Source organism: Elephantulus edwardii, unplaced genomic scaffold (assembly GCF_000299155.1).
Source record: "Elephantulus edwardii isolate Elephantulus edwardi_28Jun2011 unplaced genomic scaffold, EleEdw1.0 scaffold00001, whole genome shotgun sequence".
Lineage (NCBI taxonomy): Eukaryota > Metazoa > Chordata > Mammalia > Macroscelidea > Macroscelididae > Elephantulus > Elephantulus edwardii.
The window spans coordinates 14,908,758-14,927,646 of record NW_006399751.1 but is presented as its reverse complement, the minus strand read 5'-3'; the positions used below and the strand labels follow the sequence as shown (position 1 = coordinate 14,927,646).

The window sequence follows — 18,889 nt, the reverse complement described above, 5'->3', positions numbered from 1 at the left end:
GACCCTATGTACAGCAGCCCTAAACCCTGCTCTATCCTGTGCCAATCGCATTGCCTGATGACAGTGAGTTTTCATTTTATAGGCACTTTTTTCTTGCCATATTTGCAAGCACTCCTTTATAGAAGCACACACAGAGAGATGATTTTATCACTTTTCATACTCGTCAAACTCCTACTTTAAGGCAACATTTTTAAAAAAATCCTACAGGGCTGCCTTTAGCTCAGCGGTTTCTTCACACCGTGTCATGCTGACATAACCTGCCGTAAGGTGGTTTGAGACCTGTGGGCACTACTCAGCCCTTTTGGAAAAAAAAAATTAAATTCCTGCATCCTGACACCCCCCACCCAGTAGTTCCCCCACTTCCCACTAGTTATGGAGAAGGAAGAGAAAGTCACCTCTCTTGAGCTCACCTGCTGGGAAGCATCTTACACATGCTTTTCACTGCTTTGCTTTTTAAAACATGCTGGTTTCAAGAATTCTTTTAATTCCCACTCCCAATTTATAGAGGAGCCTAAAGGTGGGAGACCTGAGATGACCTACCCAAGGTCTCGTGGCTGCGTCTGCCTGTACACACAGAGCCTGCGTGTACGGTCAGAGAGCCTGCACAGTCCAGGAACTGTGATCTCCCGGCTGGAGGGGCTGCAAAGTGGGCCTCAGCTTCCAGAGGCTGAGGGGATGGGTGGTGTCTCAGGGCCACTGACCTTTCTCTAACTTGGGGGACAGGTGGTCCAGGAGGTGGAGAAGGTCCCGCCTAAGAAATACGCCATCAAACCACCGAGGGATCTGAACAGCAAGTTTGAGCAAGAACAGGAGATCAAAAAGCAGGCCGAGATGAAGGCTGCAGAGGAGCAGAGGCAGAGGGAGGAAGAGGAGCGCCTCTTGGTGGGTCCACGGTCCTCGGTCCCCAGCCCACCTTATCAGATGGGCTGCTGTGAATGGGGACGCAGACGCAGGCCAGGGGAGGGATGTGCTTCATTAACACCCCGTGCAGCTCTAGCACACCCCTTAGGGACAAACCTAAATATACCTTCCCATCCATCCATCCATCCATCCATCCATCATTCATTTATTCACCCACCCGTCTGTCCATCTTCCCACCTGTCCCTCCATCATTCTGCCTTCCACATCTCCTCCAATTCATCCTCCCAGCCCTCCGTTCATCCACCTCCGTCTCTCCTGCCATCATCCATTCATCTCCTCCTCTCTCCTTTCACCTTCTAGCCTCACATTTTCTGTCTCTCATCCTTCCTCTCATCTCTTTAATCACCCGTCTTTCTATCTCCTTCCTCTCATCCACCTTCCCCCCTCAGCTTCAGTCATCCGCTCTCTATCCGTTCATCTCTCCTGCCACGCCCCCTCCCAGCTTTCCTTCCACACGTGCACACTCTCACCCTCCTTATTCCTACAGACCAGTTACTGAGCTTTCTCCCTAGTCCAGGCCCTGGGGATACAAGAGGATGCAAAGCATAGTGATAATCCTCAAAAAGGGAGGTCAACCAGGATAGTCTTATAGGTTTGGTCTGAAATATCACCTAGAATCACAATGTATAAAGCAGGTCCATTCTGATGCCCTAGAACTCCAGAATGTCAGGCTTGTAAACCATGGGTCATATCAGAGCCTTCCATTTTATTGATAAGGAAACAGACTCAGAATCTGGTGGCGTCCTCAAGCCAGTGGTAGTCTCTGGGTCAGAGTTCAGTTCCCCTGCGTGTCCCCGGACGACAGCCACTTCCCATCCCTCGGGTCCTGGTCACCCATCTTTCCTGTGTAGAAGGCAGAGAAGGCGGTGCCCGACTCCCTGCATGGGCTGCGGGTGCACTGCTGGGTGCTGGTGCTGTCGGGGAAGCGTGAGGTGCCCGAGAGCTTCTTCATCGACTCGTTCACCGCACGCAGCTACAGCACAAAAGACGAACATTTCCTGGGCATCGAGAGCGTCTGGAATCACAAGAACTACTGGGTCAACATGCAGGACTGCTGGAACGGCTGCAAGGTGCCCAGGAGGGGGCCTGGGGGTGGTCTGAGGGGGGGTTTGGCAGACGCAGGCCAGACAAGGGCAAGGGGCGGGTGGTCAGACCTGTAGCTTTGGGCTGCCCCAGAGCTGAGTCCCCATAGCCACGTCCTCGTCCCTAAGTAACCAACCTCATGGAGTTGCTGTCTCTTTTTTGACGTGTATATCTGTTTAAAGGGAGCTCTGGTGGCCTAGTGGCAAGAAGCAGTGCTGTAATCCCAAAGGCACGTGGTTCAAAGCCACCAGTTGCTCTGCAGGAGAAGGATGGTCAAGCTCCTCTCCTGCGATTAACTGCCTCTGAAAACCCGCCGGAGGCTCAGCTAGGGGTCGATTCCAACTCAACGGTACACAGCCACAAGCACAGCATGTCTGTTGAAGGATTTTCCTTTGAACTCTGGTGGCATAGTCCATAGAGGGTTGCGCTGCTTACCTAGGAGGCAGGGCTTCTCAGTCTGTTAGAATCCACCAGACACTATGTGGGGAAAAGAGAGGCGGTCTCCTCCCATGCAATTTACAGCCTCCAACTCCCCCACTGAAGAATTAGCTACAAGTTGGTTCTGACCTGATGGCTGGGAAAGAGAGACATCCTTTTGAAATGTGGATTGGTGGTTTGCGTTAAAGAATGCTTAGAACCCTGTACTGCAGACAAAGCAGTGAATTTCCGTTGTACGTGCACAGACCAAGAAACAGAACCTCATCCGCACCACAGACACGTCCTTGTATCCAGTTCCTAACAAGGCACCTTGTTGGCTGGAGTTCATTCACTCATGCTGATCCCACGGGTATCTGGAGCGCTCAGAGGACTTCACAGGGTTTTCAACAGCCAATCTTTCAGATCATCAGGCCTTTCTTCTCTGTGGGCTTGAACCTCCGACCTTGAAATTAGCCGCTGAGTGTATGAATTGTTTCACTACCTTCTTCCCAAATGTGCACAAGCTTTAACATTGGCATGAAGGAAACAGAGATGTGTGTTCCTGTTGTTTGCTTGGCTGGACTCTGTGTTGGCTGTGAGAAGAGTACCCTGGCCTTAAGCGTACATTATCAGAAGGTCAGCAGTTCTATCTAGTCCAGCGACAGTTCTGTGGGGGAAAGAAAGCAATTTCCTCTCGCAAAACAAATCCACGACCTTCGTAACTCAGTGGAGAGTCACCCCAAGTCGGGTGGTGGGGTGGTGGGTAAAGGTCAAACATAACCAGGACCAGAAAGCCCTTACTGTCCCTTCCTGGTCACTTCTCATTCCATCCTCCCCAAAGTCCATATGCCCAGACTTCTGACCTCAGTCTGCCTGTATGCAGGTTTTAGGTAAACTGAGTCATGTAGTATGTATACCCTTCTATCTGAGTACTTTGACTCCGGATTGTGTCTGCGTGATGTAGCCGTGTTTTGTATGTGACCGTATTTCCTTCGTTTCCATTGTTTACTGACTTCTTAGCGTGTCAGAGAGGATGAGGATGGACAGGGTTCAGGTCCGTTGTTTGTCGAGTTGCTAGGAGTCATATTTGACCTGATAACACCCAACAGCAACAGTCAGTGCAACACTTACATCACCTGGACTCCTCTCCCTCCTTCCCACCCTCCACACCACTCCCTTCAGTTAGAGCAGAGTAAGTAAGGCCCTTGCCCCTCAAACATAAGAATTAGGATTAGGGATTACTTTAGGGGGCTCTGGTGGCCTAGTGAGGAAGGAATTGCACTGCCAACCCAAAGGCAGGTGGTTCGAACCCACCAGCTGCTGTGTGGAAGAGAGACAGTCTTCTCCTGTGTCATTTACAGCCTCTGAAAACCCTCCAGAGGGTCAACCAGGAGTTAGTTCCAACCTCACAGCAATGACTTGAGTGTTCAGGACAGGGTCTTGTGAACTTACCCTTTGTGGGTAGTTTTTCTTTGATCTTTAATCTGGATTGCTGATTCTGGGGGGGTGGGGTCCAAGTTGCTAGGGAGGTGGATTGGAATGTAGGGAACCCCTTACCTGCAAGAAACTATCTGTCAAGTGAGCCATTTTGGAGTGAGCTGGGGTGAGAAGAAGGTAAAGGACCCCAGTTTAGAGGAGAAATTCCTGCTCCTGTCTTGTGCCTGCCCAGCCCGTCACCATGCTGTCTTATGACGTCCAGTGGTTCTGACTCTGCTGACCTCTTGTGTTCACACAGTAGAACTGCTCCTTCATCACCAGCATTTGCATCATCCAGGGAACCACATAGAGTCTATGGGGTTTGTTGGTTGTGTTTTTTTAAATGTTTTATTATTTTTGTGTGTGTACAGTCAAATTGGATCTGAATGGTACAGGAGGAGATTGCCCCTCCTTCTCCAGCACAGCATCTGGTGGATTCAAACCACGTACCTCTAGGATTGCAGTGCAGCTTCTTGCCACTTGGCCACGAGAGCTCCCTATAGAGTCTATGTTTTTTAAAGAGGAAACAACAGGGGGGAAACCCAGCAAATTGATAATGATTAGAACTGGTCAGATGCCCCCTCCTGTAAAAATCTCTGTAGCGATTCTCTGTCCTTGGCCTCCTTTGCTCAAAACACTGACCCCGGACACTCGGACTCATACAGAGTGGCCTCCAAATCCAGGCCTTTCCTGGCCTGACGTTAACAAATCTCTCATGGGACCACAGGTTGCTTCACTGGGAGACAGGACAAGTTGAAGTGAGTTCCCGCGGGGCTTCAGTTTACCTATGAGAACTAGAGAAATGGTCATGGTCGTTCTCGGTGGCTGCCTGGAGCGGGCCTTTTGTCCCTCTGGGCCCTGCCGCAGACCACTCTGGGGGCAGTTGTTTGCCCTGAGCCCTGTAACAGGTGGGTCCTTCCAACTGTGGGGTATACTCAGCACATTCTCTTCCGCATCAGGACCTGGTCTTTGACCTGGGAGACCCTGTGAGATGGGAATACATGCTCTTGGGGACTGATAAACCTAACCTGGCACTGTCTGATGAGGATGATGAAGGGGCCAATGATGAAGATGAGGATGTGGACAATCTGGTGAGTGTTGGTGGTTGTGTGGGGTGGGGAGGAAGCGTGGGAGCACTTAACACCCTGACTCATGTCAAGTCAGCGTGTGTATGTCCATGGTATGGCCATGGTGACCCTGGTAGACCAGTGATGCATGTGGAAGAACCCTCCTCGCCCGGACCATGCCCTCATTTTACAGGTCACTCTGCTCCCTGTGGAGAGCACATTGTTGTGGGGGATGTGACCTCTCAGTGAGCCCCATGGCCGTCCAGTCCTCACGTCCCATCCCATGTGGCACCCCCAAACATGACGTCCCTCTCCATGGCCTGGCACCTCCTGACAGCATGCCCAATGTCTAAGACAAAGCCACACCACCTTGCTTCTGACTACACTTCTCCCAAGAAAGATTTGTTTGTTCTTCTGGCAATGCGTAGTATATCCAACAGTCTTCGCCAGCACCATAATTAAAAGGCATCCATTCTTCATTGGTCTGACTGATGCATTTTCCAGCTTTCACATGCACACGAAGCAATTAGAATGACTGTGGCCAGGATCAGGCGCACCTTAGTCCTCAGGGTGATAGCCCTGCTTTTTTAGCACATTGGGGATGATAGAAAGAGAATTGATGTCTTTGAGCTGTGGTGCTGGAGAAGAGTGTTGAATATACCATGGACTGCTAGGAGAACAAACAGATTTGTCCTGGAGAGGGTGAAGCCAGAATTCTCCCTGGAGTCAAGGATTCTGAGACTTCGTCTGACATACTTTGGGCATGTTGCAAGGAGGGACCAATCCTTGGAGAGAGACATTGTGTTTGGGAGGGTGGAGAGACCGCGTAGGTGAGGAAGACACTCGATGAGATGGATCAATTCAGTGACTGGGGTCGTGGAAGTAGGTGTGTTGGAGACAGTGAGTTGGCACAGGATAGAGCAGGGGTTAGGGCTCTTGTACGTAGGGTCGCTATGAATCTCAAGTGACTGGACAGCACATAACAACAACAATAGCAACAGACCATCAGAGCTCCTCTGTGCATATAGACCAGGCCTTATTTTGCAAATGAAATATGCTCAAAGAGGAGGGGAAAGTTATGGCAACCAGGAAATGTGCTATTTAATCTTTCTAAGAGGTCCATTTTGCAGTCAAAGACCTAGGCTCAGATCAGTTGTGGACGTGCTGGAGACTGCTTCACTGGTGTTGGATAGAGCATGGGGTCCCCTTGACTCCGCACTAGTCAGTTAAGAAGTAGCCCCTGCGGTGACTGTTGCCTTAGCTGGCTGACTGGTTCCAGAAAGGCCTGGCATGCAGGGTGTTGCCATCCTGAGCCAGATGGGTGCTAAGAAGATCAGTCAGCCAAGAGCTGGATCACTTCTGCCTTCTTACCACCTCTCTCTGGCAGGTCTTGTTGGAGTGCAAGCTGCTCTGTCCTTGGTTTCCCCGAGGAAGCTCATGATCTGTTTTGGCTTAGCTCAGGGGAATGAGACGGTGCAGACCAGCCCTGATTAGGACCCTCCCCACCCCTCACCTCTCTCAACAGGGCAAGGAGGATGAGGAGAAGAGCTTTGACATGCCGCCCTCGTGGGTGGAACAGATTGAGATCACTCCAGAAGGTACTTGCTCTTCGTTGCGCCTTGGCTAAGCCCAGTTCCAGGGTCACAGCTAGGCCAGGCTGCCCTGACCCTCTGTTTTGACCTGTCCCCTTCGTGAAGCATGCTGGGTCACAGTCTGCAGTGGGAGCTCCTGTCACCAGGCTGGATCTCAGAGGGGCCTCAGTTTGCCTTGTGGAAAGCTACCACACACCCCTCACAGACACACACCCCCTTACCCCCGCTTTTCTTCCTGAGGGAAGTGGTGAACTGGACTCAGATGGTGTAGAAGGTGTCAGGACCCACGAAAGGAAAGCAAAGAAACTGGAAGATGGGTCCACTCATGCCCCATATCTTGAGACAATATCCCAGAAACCCAGAGGGGCTACACTCAGCCCTGCTTAGAGGTGACAGCTGGGTGGTGGGAAGAGGGGCTTTCAGAGGCAGGCCCCCTGGGCTAAATGTGGAAGGGTCAGAAGACGTTAGCTCTGAAGAGAGGACTGGAGGGAACAGAGAGGCCTGCACAGTCAAAGGCCTAGCCAGGAGAGACAGTGATGTGTCTGGGGAGCAGGTCTTTGGGCCAGCCTGAAGCTCCGTTCCTGCAGGACCTGAGCACACCCTGCATGGTCTTGAGACCTGACAGTGAAGTCTGGGGGGCAGACAGTGATGGGTGGTGCCGCTCTTGAGACACCTCCCCCTGGGAGAGTGATGAGCAAGTGCAAAGTTCATCATGGGATTTGCAGCAAAAAAAAAATCAAAGCAATCTAGAAATCTAGCAGTTGGGGAACGGCTATGTCACTACTGAGGTCCATATGTGAAGCTGCCTTTTCTCGGGGGCCTGAGGTCCCGGCCTGGCTTGGAGAGCTCTCCGCCCCTGCTTTGTGTCTACAGCATTCGAAACCCGCTGCCCGGGTGGGAAGAAGGTAATTCAATACAAGAGGGCGAAGCTGGAGAAGTGGGCCCCGTACCTCAACAGCAACGGCCTGGTGTGTCGCCTCACCCTCTACAAGGATTTGGAGTGTAAGGAGACAGCAACCCAGCTTGGGGTGGGGGGTGCTCCCTGTGGGGAGTGGGGGAGCCACGTCCCCCAAGCAGCCTTGAAGGAGGGAGCTGCTCTGTGAGTGGGGACAGTGGTGCAGACTGAGGCTGGGGCAGCTGGCTCCCTGCAGTGAGCTTCAATGGGCATCCCAGGTACCGAGGTTCTGGAGATAAAGGAGTGGTACCAGAATCGAGAGGACATGCTGGAGCTGAAGCACATGAACAAGACCATGGGCCTGAACACCGACTACTTCAAGCCAGGTCATTCCCAGGCTCTGCGAGGTGCGTAGACCCCCCATCGCTGGTGAGTCAGAAGCTCAGGACAGGGGTTGGGCCCACTCCTTAGAATAACCCCCGTGGACATTGGTATGTTGTGGGAGGAGCCAGCAACCTTGGGTTCTTGGGTGGCAAGAGAAGAAACGGCCTTTATCCTCCTAAGCAAATCTCAGGGGAGAGCTCTGAAAACCCAAGACAAGTGTTAAACGTTTATTCCTCATGGTAAATCATAACTAGGGCCTTGTGCTCATTCTGTGGGGGACACGAGGCAGGAGGAAACCCAACAGGAGGGTGCATGGTGGGGTGGGGACCTCACTCAAAGGAGGCGAGAATGCTGAGGGTAAAATCACAGGGGCAGTACAGAAGGCAGAGGGCGTGGACGTGCCAGAGAGGAGTAAGGGAGGGTGGCCCCAGCTGGAGGGACCGTCAACAACCACGATCAAGAGCAAACACAAGGCCAACAGACATTTGAAAAAGTTATTAGCCCTATTTGTTGGCTATTTTTTTTAAATTTTTTTTTTAAAAAGGGAAATAAACCCCAGGAAGGAGGAATGTTTCAACTCTCAAGTTGAACAGAAGAGGGTCCTGGTGCTCAGTGGGCCCTCCCTCCCCTCTCCCTCCCCACAGTGCACTCGTATAAGACCATGCTTCCCAAGAATGAGCGCTCCATGGAGTTTTATGACATGGCCCGTGTGGATGGCCTGATGAAGCGGGAAGAGACTCCCAACACGATGACGGAGTACTTTCAGGGACGCCCAGACTTCCTCTCCTACCGCCATGTCAACTTTGGCCCCAGGGCCAAGAAGGTCGCTCTGAGTAACCGGGCGCCGGTCACTGTGGAGTCCAACCCCAGGCCTATAGTGGTAGGAGCACCAAGGTCCTAGAGAGGGGCCGAACTTTCTGATTGGCTACAGTCCCCATGGGATGTGGGGGGGGGAAGGGGGGAGCCTTGGTTCTGGGGCGCCCTCAAGGCCTGAGACATTTCCTGAGCACTAATTATAGGCCAAGTGTTTTTACCACATTCATGAAGATCCCAGGTCAGTGTGATGTCAGGCTACACCCTCAACCGTTGGACCAAGGAGATAGTGTTTCCTAATTGTTATATATAAAAAAATAATGCACACTTGTCATAAATGTTTGGGAGAAAATAGATGGAGAGAAAAATAAAATAAGGGGAGCTCTGGTGGCCTAGTGGCAAGGAACTGCAACTACAATCCCAGAGGCGCACAGTTCGAATCCACCAGATGCTCTGCCGGGGAAGGAGGGGCAATCTCCTCCTGTACCAGTCAGATCTGATTTGACGGTACACTCACACAAAAATAATAATAATTTAAAAAATTACCCTAACAAACCCACTAATATATGGTTATGTCTGACAGAGGCTATTCTGGGATTATTTTTTTTTTTTAAATTTTATTTTTGTGTGCGTGTACCATCAAATCAGATCTGACTGGTACAGGAGGAGATTGTCCCTCCTTCCCCGGCAGAGCATCTGGTGGATTCGAACCGTGCGCCTCTGGGATTGTAGTTGCAGCTCCTTGCCACTAGGCCACCAGAGCTCCCCTGTTAGGGTAATTTTTGTTATTGTTGTTGTTTTGGGGAAGGGTTGGTTTTGAGAGTCCTTTCTACCTACTTGAGATGCGTCCCTATATCACCCACTTAATATTAAGTCGTATGCTTTTCCTCCATGTCATTAAAAATTGTTTGGTAATTAATTTAATGGCTGCATACCAAACAGCGCTTTCCAGCACTTAAGGCTCTTTTCTTGATGGAGTAGGCAATGTAGTGAAGTAGAAGTAGTGAGCTCCTCATCTCTGGAGGGAGGCAAGCAGACTGTAGAGAAGAGCTGGAGAAGTCCAGCCCCATACAGGGCTGGCAGGATCTGACCCTCAGGCCCACGGGACCAAGAGGACCATTGTCTGGCTGGAGGTCTACCCCACGGGACCCCCCCCCCCGAGGGTAACCCCCCCCCCCCATCCCTGAGCGCCTTCTCCCACCTCCAGTCCTGTGTGTGTTCTGGCCTCAGAAAATCACAGAGCGGTTTGCCCGCAACCCCTCGAAGCTGGCAGATGAAGACGTGGCTGAGCGCGTGTTCCTGGTCGGGGAGGAGCGTATCCAGCTGCGCTACCACTGCCGTGAAGACTACATCACGGCCTCCAAGCGAGAGTACCTGCGGCGCACAGAGGTGGACAGCAAGGGCAACAAGATCATCATGACCCCTGACATGTGCATCAGCTTTGAGGTAGGCCTGCAGGGGCGGCGGGGAGGGAGGCCCGAGAGAGGCCCTGGGGACCGTACTCCATCCCAGCAACTTGGGTAACCCAGGATGGATGGGACACCCTGGTTCCCAGCCCCAAATTCACCTCGCTCCTTGGGAAAATCTGCCATCTCAGGACACCTGTCTTTGCAGCTCCTTTAAAAATCTTCTCCTCACTTTGGAGAAGAGCTGCCTGGCTCATTGACTGGAAGAGACTCATATTTGTTCCCTTGCCCAAGAAAGGTGATCCAACAGAATGTGGAAATTAGAGAGAAATATCATTAATGTCACATGCGAGCAAAATATTAAAGGTCATCCAAAATGGCTAGAATAGCACATTGAGAGAACTGCCAGAAGTTTAAGCTGGGTTTAGAAGAGGCCATGGCAGTAGGGATGCCATTGCCGAGGACAAATGGATCCTGGCTGAAAGCAGAGAATACCGGAAGAGTGTCTATTTGTGTCTCATTGACTATGCAAAGGCATTTGACTGTGCGGATCATAACAACTAACATTGAGAAGAAAGGGAATCCTAGAACACTTAATTATGTTCATAAAAAAACCTATACCTAGACTAAGAAGCTGTTATCCAAACAGAGCAAGTGAGCACTGTATGGTTTAAAACTAAGACAGGCGGATGTCAGAGCTGTATCTCTCCTCCATACCTATTCACTCTGTGTGCTGAACAGATCTTTTGAGAAGCTGGACTATATACTATAGCAAAGAATGTGACATGAGAATCAGATTTGCTAACAACCCACGTTATGCAGCTTACACAACCTTGTTGAAAGTGAGGAGGACTTGAAGCACTTGCCTCAGAAGATCAAAGATTATATCAACATTTCAACATCAAGAAAACAAACATTCTCACCCTGAGCCAATAGGCAACATCATAATAGATTGAGATTGCCAATGATTTCATCTTCTTTGGATCCACAGCCAACACTCTTGGTACCAGCAGTCAGGAGAGCAGTAGGCATACTATGCTGGGAAGTCTTCTCTTACGGACCTTCCCATGATTACTCAGATAACTCTCAGATTACTGAGGAGCAGTGATGGCAGTTTGAAGACTAAAATGCACCTTATTTAGTCCATGGTCTTTTTCAATCACTTGCTACGCATCTGAGATCTGGACAATGAGTGACTAAGGATGACGGGGAAAATCTGAGAAGCCTTTGAGATGTGGTGTTGGAGAAAAGCACTGGATATCCCGTGGAAGTCAATTAATTGAACAATCAGATTTGTCTTGGAGAAAGTACGGCCCGAGTGCTTCTTGGAGGCAAGGATGACCAAGTTTCAACTGACATGCTTTGTGTATGTTGTTATGAAGGGAAGACCCTCAGCCAGATGGATTGACACAGTGACTACAGCACTGGGTTAGAGAACATTAGAAATTATGAGGGTGACACAGGTTTCCATCTGCTGTTTGTAGGGTTACTATGAGTCATAGCAACAGTGGCACCTAACAGCAACTACATTCCACCAAGGAGAACTCAGTGTACTGAGACACCCCCCTCTCCAACCAACACCACCACAAGCCCAGGTGAGAGAAGACCCCAGATCCTGAGGACCAGTGACTAGTAGGAAAAGCCTCAGTGCTTCCATAGGTCTGACTTTGATAATGTAAAACCTCGCTCTTCAGGCACCTCCCTCAACTCCTCTGAGCCTCAGAAGCCTGTTATCTGTATTACTACAGATGAGGAAACTGAGATGCAGAAAGATGAAGCAACTTGCGCTCACACAGGTAGAAAGTAGCAGGGGTGGATTTGGACCCCAGTGGTCTGGCTCCAGTCTGCCCATGACCACCAGCCCCTCTCCATGACATCCTGTCTGTTGTCCCAGGTAGAGCCCATGGAACATACAAAGAAACTCCTCTACCAGTACGAGGTCATGATGCAGCTCAAGAACGAGGAGAAATTGTCCAGACACCAAGTCTGGGAGTCAGAGCTGGAGGTAGGCTCGCATGAGAGAGTGGGTAGGTGAGAGCTGACGGGGTGAGGCATGTTCTGACAGTGCCCCTTCCCTCCCCAGGTGCAAGAGATCCTGAAGCTTCGCGAGGAAGAGGAAGAGGCGCACACGCTGACTGTCTCCATCTACGACACCAAGCGTAATGAGAAGAGCAAAGCGTATCGGGAGGCGATGGTACGTCCTGGCTTCCCGGACCAGCCCCTTCCCCGCCTCCAGGGTGGAGAGAAAGACTCGGGATTCTACTGGATGTCACAGGGGATGGCTCTTGATAATACTATTTTTTGTCCTTGCTGCTGAACTATCATATTTATGATTTGCCCCAAAGAACACTCTGGATCCAAACCAAATCTGCCACGTCCGGGAGCATCTGGTTAAGCCATAGCCTGTAATGCATGCCATTGCTGTTGTTATGTGCCACTGAGTCAACTAAAACTCACAGCAACCCTAGGAAAAATGACTCTGAACATCACACTATCCTGAGCCAACCTCGCCATGTTTGACACACTTGACCCCATTGCTACAGCCCCTGGGTCTCGTCAAGTGTCTTCCTCTTTTGTGCTAATTGTCTACCTTTCCAAACATGTTATCTTTCCCCAAAGACTGGCCCCTTCTGACAACATGTCCAAAGTATGTGAGATGGAATTTCACCATCCTTGCCTCCAAGGAGCACCCTGGTTTCACTTTTTTTAGGACAGACCTGTTTGTTCTCTTAGGAGTCCCTGGTATGTTCGATACTCTTCTCAAGAACCACAACTCAAAGGCATCGATTCTTCTTCTGTCCTCCTTTGTCACGGTCTAGCTTTCAGAGGACCAGTCAGCAACTGAAAAGACTATGGCTTAGATCAGGTGCACCTTAGTCGTTAGACTGGCATTGTTTCTCTGTAGCACTCTGGAGAGGTGCTTGACAGCAGATTTTCCCCAATGCGGCTTGTCTTTTGATTTCCTGACTGTTAATCCCCAAGAGTGCTGATTGTGGATCCAAGTGAGATGAAATAATTTAACAAGTCCAATCCTTTCACCATCTGTCATGATGTTACCTATTGGCCTGGTGGGGAAAATCTTTGTTTTCTTGCCGGTGAGTAACAATCCATTTTACAGGCTACAGTCCTTGATCGTCTGCAGCAAGTGCTCCAAGTCCTACTCACATTCAGCAAGTCAGGTTGGGCCATCTGCATAACACAGGTTGTTGATGAGTCCTCCTCTCTTCTTGAGGTCGCAGTCTCCTTCGTAAAGTCCAGCTGCTCAAAAGATCTGTTCAGACTATAGATTGAGAAGGTTTGGAGAAGGGATACATCCTTGATAACGCCCATTTCTTGATTTTGACCCAGACAGTCTTCTCTTGCTCTGTTCAGAAAACACATTCTCAGTTTAGGTATAGATTTCTCATGAGCACAATCCAATATGCTGAGCTTCCCACTTTTCTCAATGTTAGCCATCATTCGTTATGCTCTACACAGTCAAATGCCTTTGTAATACTCCATAAAATAAAAAGAGACATTCTTCTAGCATTCTCACTTTGAGCTAAGATCCCTCTGATATCAGCAATGATATCCCTAGTGTCACGGCCTCTTCTAAACTTAACTCACATTTCTGGCAGTTCTCTGTCAATATACTGGTCTAGTCATTTATTTTTTTTTAATGATCTTCAGCAATATTTTGCTTGCTTGTGATATTAATGATATTGTCTGTAATTTTCACATTCTGTTGGATCACCTTTCTTGCGAATGGGAATAAACAGAAATCTCTTCCAGTCAGTTGGCTGGGTAGGTAGCTGTCCTCTAGATTTCTTGGCACAATCTGGTGAGTACATCCATGGCTGCATTTGTTTGTTGGAATATGCCAATAGGTATTCCACCAATTCCTGGGAGGATGAAAATATAACAACATACACCAGTCTCCAGCTGCTCACCTGAGCCCTTCAAACCCTTCAGTTCAGGGCATTTTGGTTACAAATTCCAGCTTCCCCTAATCTCCTTCACCAACCAATTGGAGATTTATAAACAAAAAAAATTCTTGACACAGTGACGGTGACAATGAACTTGAGCAAATTGGGAAGATAGTGCAGGATCGGGCCAGGTTTAGATCTGTTTTTCACTGTTTTCATAATGTCTCAATGGCACCAGCAACAACAACAAGAGTTTGGGGTTGGTGAGCTGGGCCAAGGCGTCTGATGAGTGGCTGGTCACAGGTGCCAGGGCTGGGTGTCAGCGTGTCCATTTCTACTTCACGGCCTGTTTATGCTCCAGGACTAGAGGCCTCAGGAAGGCAGTGAAGCAGAAGGAAGTTCCAGGTGGTTTTCCATTTAAGTCATTAATCCCATTACCAAGAAACCCTGATGATGCTGTGGTCAAGCACTTGACTGACGACTGAAAGATTGAATGTTCAAACCCACTCAGTGACTCGATGAGAGAAAAACCAGTTTCAGTAAGAACTGCCGTCCAGAAAACCATGTGGGGTGATTCTGCTGTCACAGGGCTGGAAACTGTAGTCCAGAACCCATGTCGGGCAGTTCTGCTGTCAGTGAAGTGGGTTAGACAACACCTAAGCAGATATGTCAGGCCCCAGGCCATTTACAGATTTATAGTCTGAGATGACTCTTCAGAGGAAGAAGCTGAAGCTAAGGTTGAGATCCGTAAATATGTAAGAACATGTTGATAGGCTATCAATAAGATTGATAACAATTGGGCTGCAATCAATAAACAAGGATGTAAGAGGTCAGCCCAGCCCGCAGGTCCATCTAAGGCCTCAAGCTAAGGCACATGACCCTAGGCCCTGGATTCGCGGCCTGGCTCTTTAAGGCCAGTGGGGAGGTCTCTGAAACCCTGCTGGCCTGGCCTGACCCTCCTGTCCCCACCCAACCCTGCAGGAGCGCGTGATGCACGAGGAGCACCTGAGACAGATGGAGACCCAGCTGGACTACCTGGCCCCGTTCTTGGCACAGCTCCTGCCGGGCGAGAAGCTGAACCGCTGGCAGGCCATGCGTCTCAAGGATGAGTGTCTCAGTGACTTCAAGCAGCGGCTCATCGACAAGGCCAACCTCATCCAGGCCCGCTTCGAGAAGGTGGGGTAGATGGGATCCCTTGGCAGCTTCATCCAGGACATGGGCCCAGGGCTGTCTGGCCCACCACCTCACAGACCTGGGAGGCACCACTGACGGGATGAGAGGGTATCCATGCTTGGTGTTTCCGAATGAGGCACCCTCGCTGCTGTGCACCAGTGGGAGGGTGCATAGATGGAGTGGAGGGACAGATTTCATTGTTACAAATCTTAGTCTTCAATCTGTTTCTGCAGGCCAAGTGTCTCCCGTATGTTTTTCCCACACTATCTAACTGTAAATGGCTCGGAGAGGGGTGGTCGTGGAGAGGGCCACAATGAGCCTCATTATTCACTTAAGAACTTGGAGGCTCTGAAACTGTGAGGCTAACTTTTCCAGTGATGTACTGTTGCCTTAGTTTTGACCCTCACTCCACACATACAGATGTTGTTGTTGTTGGGAAGTGCCGTCGAGTTGCAGGCAACTCATATCGACCCTATGAAGGAGAGTCCTCAACGCTTGTGTGACTTTCATCCTCTCTCCAGGTTCATAGGGTTTCCGGAGGTGTGTCTTTCATCCTTTTTCCAGGTTCATAGGGTTTCCGGAGGCAAGCTATTATGGAAGTGGATGCCACTCCTCCTTCCATGTTTGTTTTAATTGGGGAGCTCCACCCCACTCTCTGTCCGCATTGGGTAACCAACCATTAACGCATTTGACACATCAGTGTCACACTGTTCAGCCTCAGAGCAACCACAGGTGACTGCTGTACAGCAACTTATACACCAGAGCTATACGACCTAGACGAATGTCTGAACAAAAACAATGAATGACAGGCCCGAGGGCCGCAATTAAAAGTCACCCACAGCATCGCTTTCTGTCCACTGGGCCAATTAATCTCTCTCTATGTTGTTGTTATTACACATACAGATCCGTTCCTTTAAACAAGGGCTCGGCAGCTTCCGCCCAAGCCCCGTGTGGCCCCTGCATCTGCTGTTCTGATTTCTCTGGGTGGGCAGCGGAGCTCCGTCTGTAACTAGTAAGATCTCAGTCCGCAGTCCAGGGTAAGAGTCGGTCCCCATCAACTCTCTCCTCCCGGTGCCCACAGGAAACCCAGGAGCTGCAGAAGAAGCAGCAGTGGTACCAGGAGAACCAGATGACCCTGACGCCCGAGGATGAGGACATGTACCTGAGCTACTGTTCTCAGGCCATGTTCCGGATCCGCATCCTGGAGCAGCGGCTCAATCGGTGAGACGACAGGGGGCTGAGGGGACCTGAGAGGGATGGAGAAGGTTGGGGGGCCGTCGTGAAATGATGAGGGAATGGGAGAGCCGCGGCTGAGGACAGGGTCACCAGCTCTGTGCTCCTTCACCCCTTTGTTGCTCCACCCTCTGATTCCAGACACAAGGAGCTGGCCCCCCTGAAGTACCTGGCTCTGGAGGAGAAGCTCTACAAGGATCCTCGCTTGGTGGAGTTCTTCAAAGTCTTTGCTTGATGTCTCTCCTGGGGCCTCAGCAGAAGCTTCCAGGGAAAAGGCCCCTCCTCCTGGCCCCAGCCACTCACTCAGGTACCCCACCCTCACACACCACCTTCTCTGCACCCCTTTCTGTTCCTGCTTCTCATGATCTGCCTGTAAATAAACGCTTTAAATTTGCCATTTGCGCTTCATATTTCACAAGCTTCAGTGCTTTTTATCCTTCCCTTCTTTACCCAAGGTGCCCTGGCAATGTAGTGGGGTTAGATGTTGGTGGTTCCAATCCACCTGTGAATCCTGGGGAAAAGGATGCAAGAGTCAGCTCCATGTAAGATTCACAGCATCCGGAATCTGATGGAGGGTCCCATGAAGCCAGAGGGGCTGATTTTTTTTTATTCTTCTTTTCCTCGAGCCTGGGAGGGGATCGGCCTTCCTCCTCCCTTGTTCATCTCCCTCAAAACTGGAATGCTGAGTCTTCTCAGCACCCCTGCACACAACACCCTCTCCCTCCATCAAAACCAAACTGGACTATTGCCTATGAGCAGTGTTGCCATATGGCGCCCCCAGGTGGACAGAATAGAACGGCAGCCTTCAAGGAAGCACATTGGTAGGACAGTGTTCCAGAGAGCAAGGCAGGTCTGTAACTGCTGCCTTTTAGGCTAATTGTTAGCCAGCTGTGACTCGCTGACTCTTACAACACAACAGCACACTATCCAGTCCTCTGTCATCCTCACAGCTGCTGCTGGGCCAACCCATCTCTCTGAGAGTCTTCCTCTTCAGTGACCCTCTACTCAACCAAGCATGATGTCTTGCTCTAGGGTCAATCTATCTCAAAAACATAACCAAAAATGTGAAACGAAGCCTAGGGCGCCCTGGTGGCCTAGTGGCAAGAAGCTGCACTGCAACCCAAAAGGCACACAGTTTGAGTTCGAGGCCACCAGCTGCTCTGCAGAAGAAGGATGGGCAATCTCCTCCCATACGGGCCTCTGAAAACCTGCCGGAGGGTCAGCTATGGATCAGTTCTGACTCGATGGTACACAACAACAACAACAAGGAAAATTCTGGTTGCACTTATTTCAAAACATATTTGTTTATTCTCCTGGGCATATGTAGTATTATTCAATAGTCTTCATCAGCACGACTCAAGGCATCAATTCTTTGCTGCTCTTTCACATGCTGCGGTAGTGCTTAGGTCAAGCAGACCTTAGGCCTCAAGTGGCATATCTACTCTTGAATACTTAATTTTAAAAATATATATGCATTTTTTTTAAAAAAGAGTGGAACTTAATTTTTATTTACAGGATATGGCAAGATAAGAAATCCCACCCAGAAACAAGAAATTCAATGACAGGAGAGGCTTTATACAGTATGTACAATTTGGAACTGTTCAAGTGTAGTTTTGTTCTAAAAAGTGCTCTCTTAACAAATCACATTTATAAAGAGTTATTCGTAGAGAAAACAGTTAAGACAAAATTTTACCAAACATAGTACACAACAAAGAACTTTTGGACTCAGGTGTACAAACTTTTTTAAAAGTTAAAGGTCCCAGCATCCTGACCGTGGAAGGCATACCCTTAGGAGGTAGCTTCTGATACAACTTTCTGTTCCTCTTCTTCCTCAGCAGACAAGTGCTTCTCAATCAAGTTCAAGGAAGCCTTGTACACACTTTCTTTTTCATGGTTTTATAGAGCCTCAATTATGTCAAAGCCTCCACATTCTTCAGCTATTGTACTAAGCTTTTCTGTTTCAGCTGTTTTTCTCAGCAGCCTGAAAGATACTTGAAATGGCATCCAGAATAATCAGAATAAACTTGGTACCCTTTGAGATTAAAAGGCTCATCAATGACTCCACTATGCCGCAGTGGACGAGGTATACAATCTGTTCAACTGTTCCGTCACTTGTATAGTTGGTCACAGTCCATACAGCTTCCTTTTGAGTCTTAAAAAGTTTACCTTTGAGAGAACATCAAGGAGGAAAGGGACTAACCCATGATTCCCTACTTGCTGTATCTGATAAGATTAATTACTATATCAACTACAAGTCTGATCAACCCCTTTTATTTTTAATATATTCATTGGTTAGCATACAACCATTCACATACATCATGTCTCATTCATGTACATTGTATTTCATACATTTTTATATAATTACTGTGGATCTGTGCCTATTATCTGCCCGTCTTTCCAAGTCCCTATTGAATCCTTCCCATGCCTTCACACCCCTCCATCCGTTCGTTCACCTCTACCCTAGTGATTTGCCCCTTGCTCTTTTCTGTCATCCTTCCCCCTTCCCCCTCTCCTCGTGAACTTG

General features: G+C 49.5%; 1 protein-coding gene across 1 annotated transcript in view; it reads left to right on the top strand.

Moving 5' to 3' along the window:
• CCDC135 (coiled-coil domain containing 135) overlaps positions 1-16,600 on the top strand; it is a 21,664-nt gene extending 5,064 nt beyond the window's left edge. The window contains 13 exon segments of the mRNA XM_006878738.1: positions 724-882; positions 1,773-1,991; positions 4,857-4,988; positions 6,490-6,562; positions 7,430-7,558; positions 7,730-7,858; positions 8,480-8,715; positions 9,879-10,094; positions 11,949-12,059; positions 12,138-12,248; positions 14,941-15,135; positions 16,214-16,353; positions 16,507-16,600. Of these exon segments, the coding sequence (XP_006878800.1) occupies positions 724-882; positions 1,773-1,991; positions 4,857-4,988; positions 6,490-6,562; positions 7,430-7,558; positions 7,730-7,858; positions 8,480-8,715; positions 9,879-10,094; positions 11,949-12,059; positions 12,138-12,248; positions 14,941-15,135; positions 16,214-16,353; positions 16,507-16,600 (1,944 nt within the window).
• Positions 16,601-18,889: the final 2,289 nt, after the last annotated feature.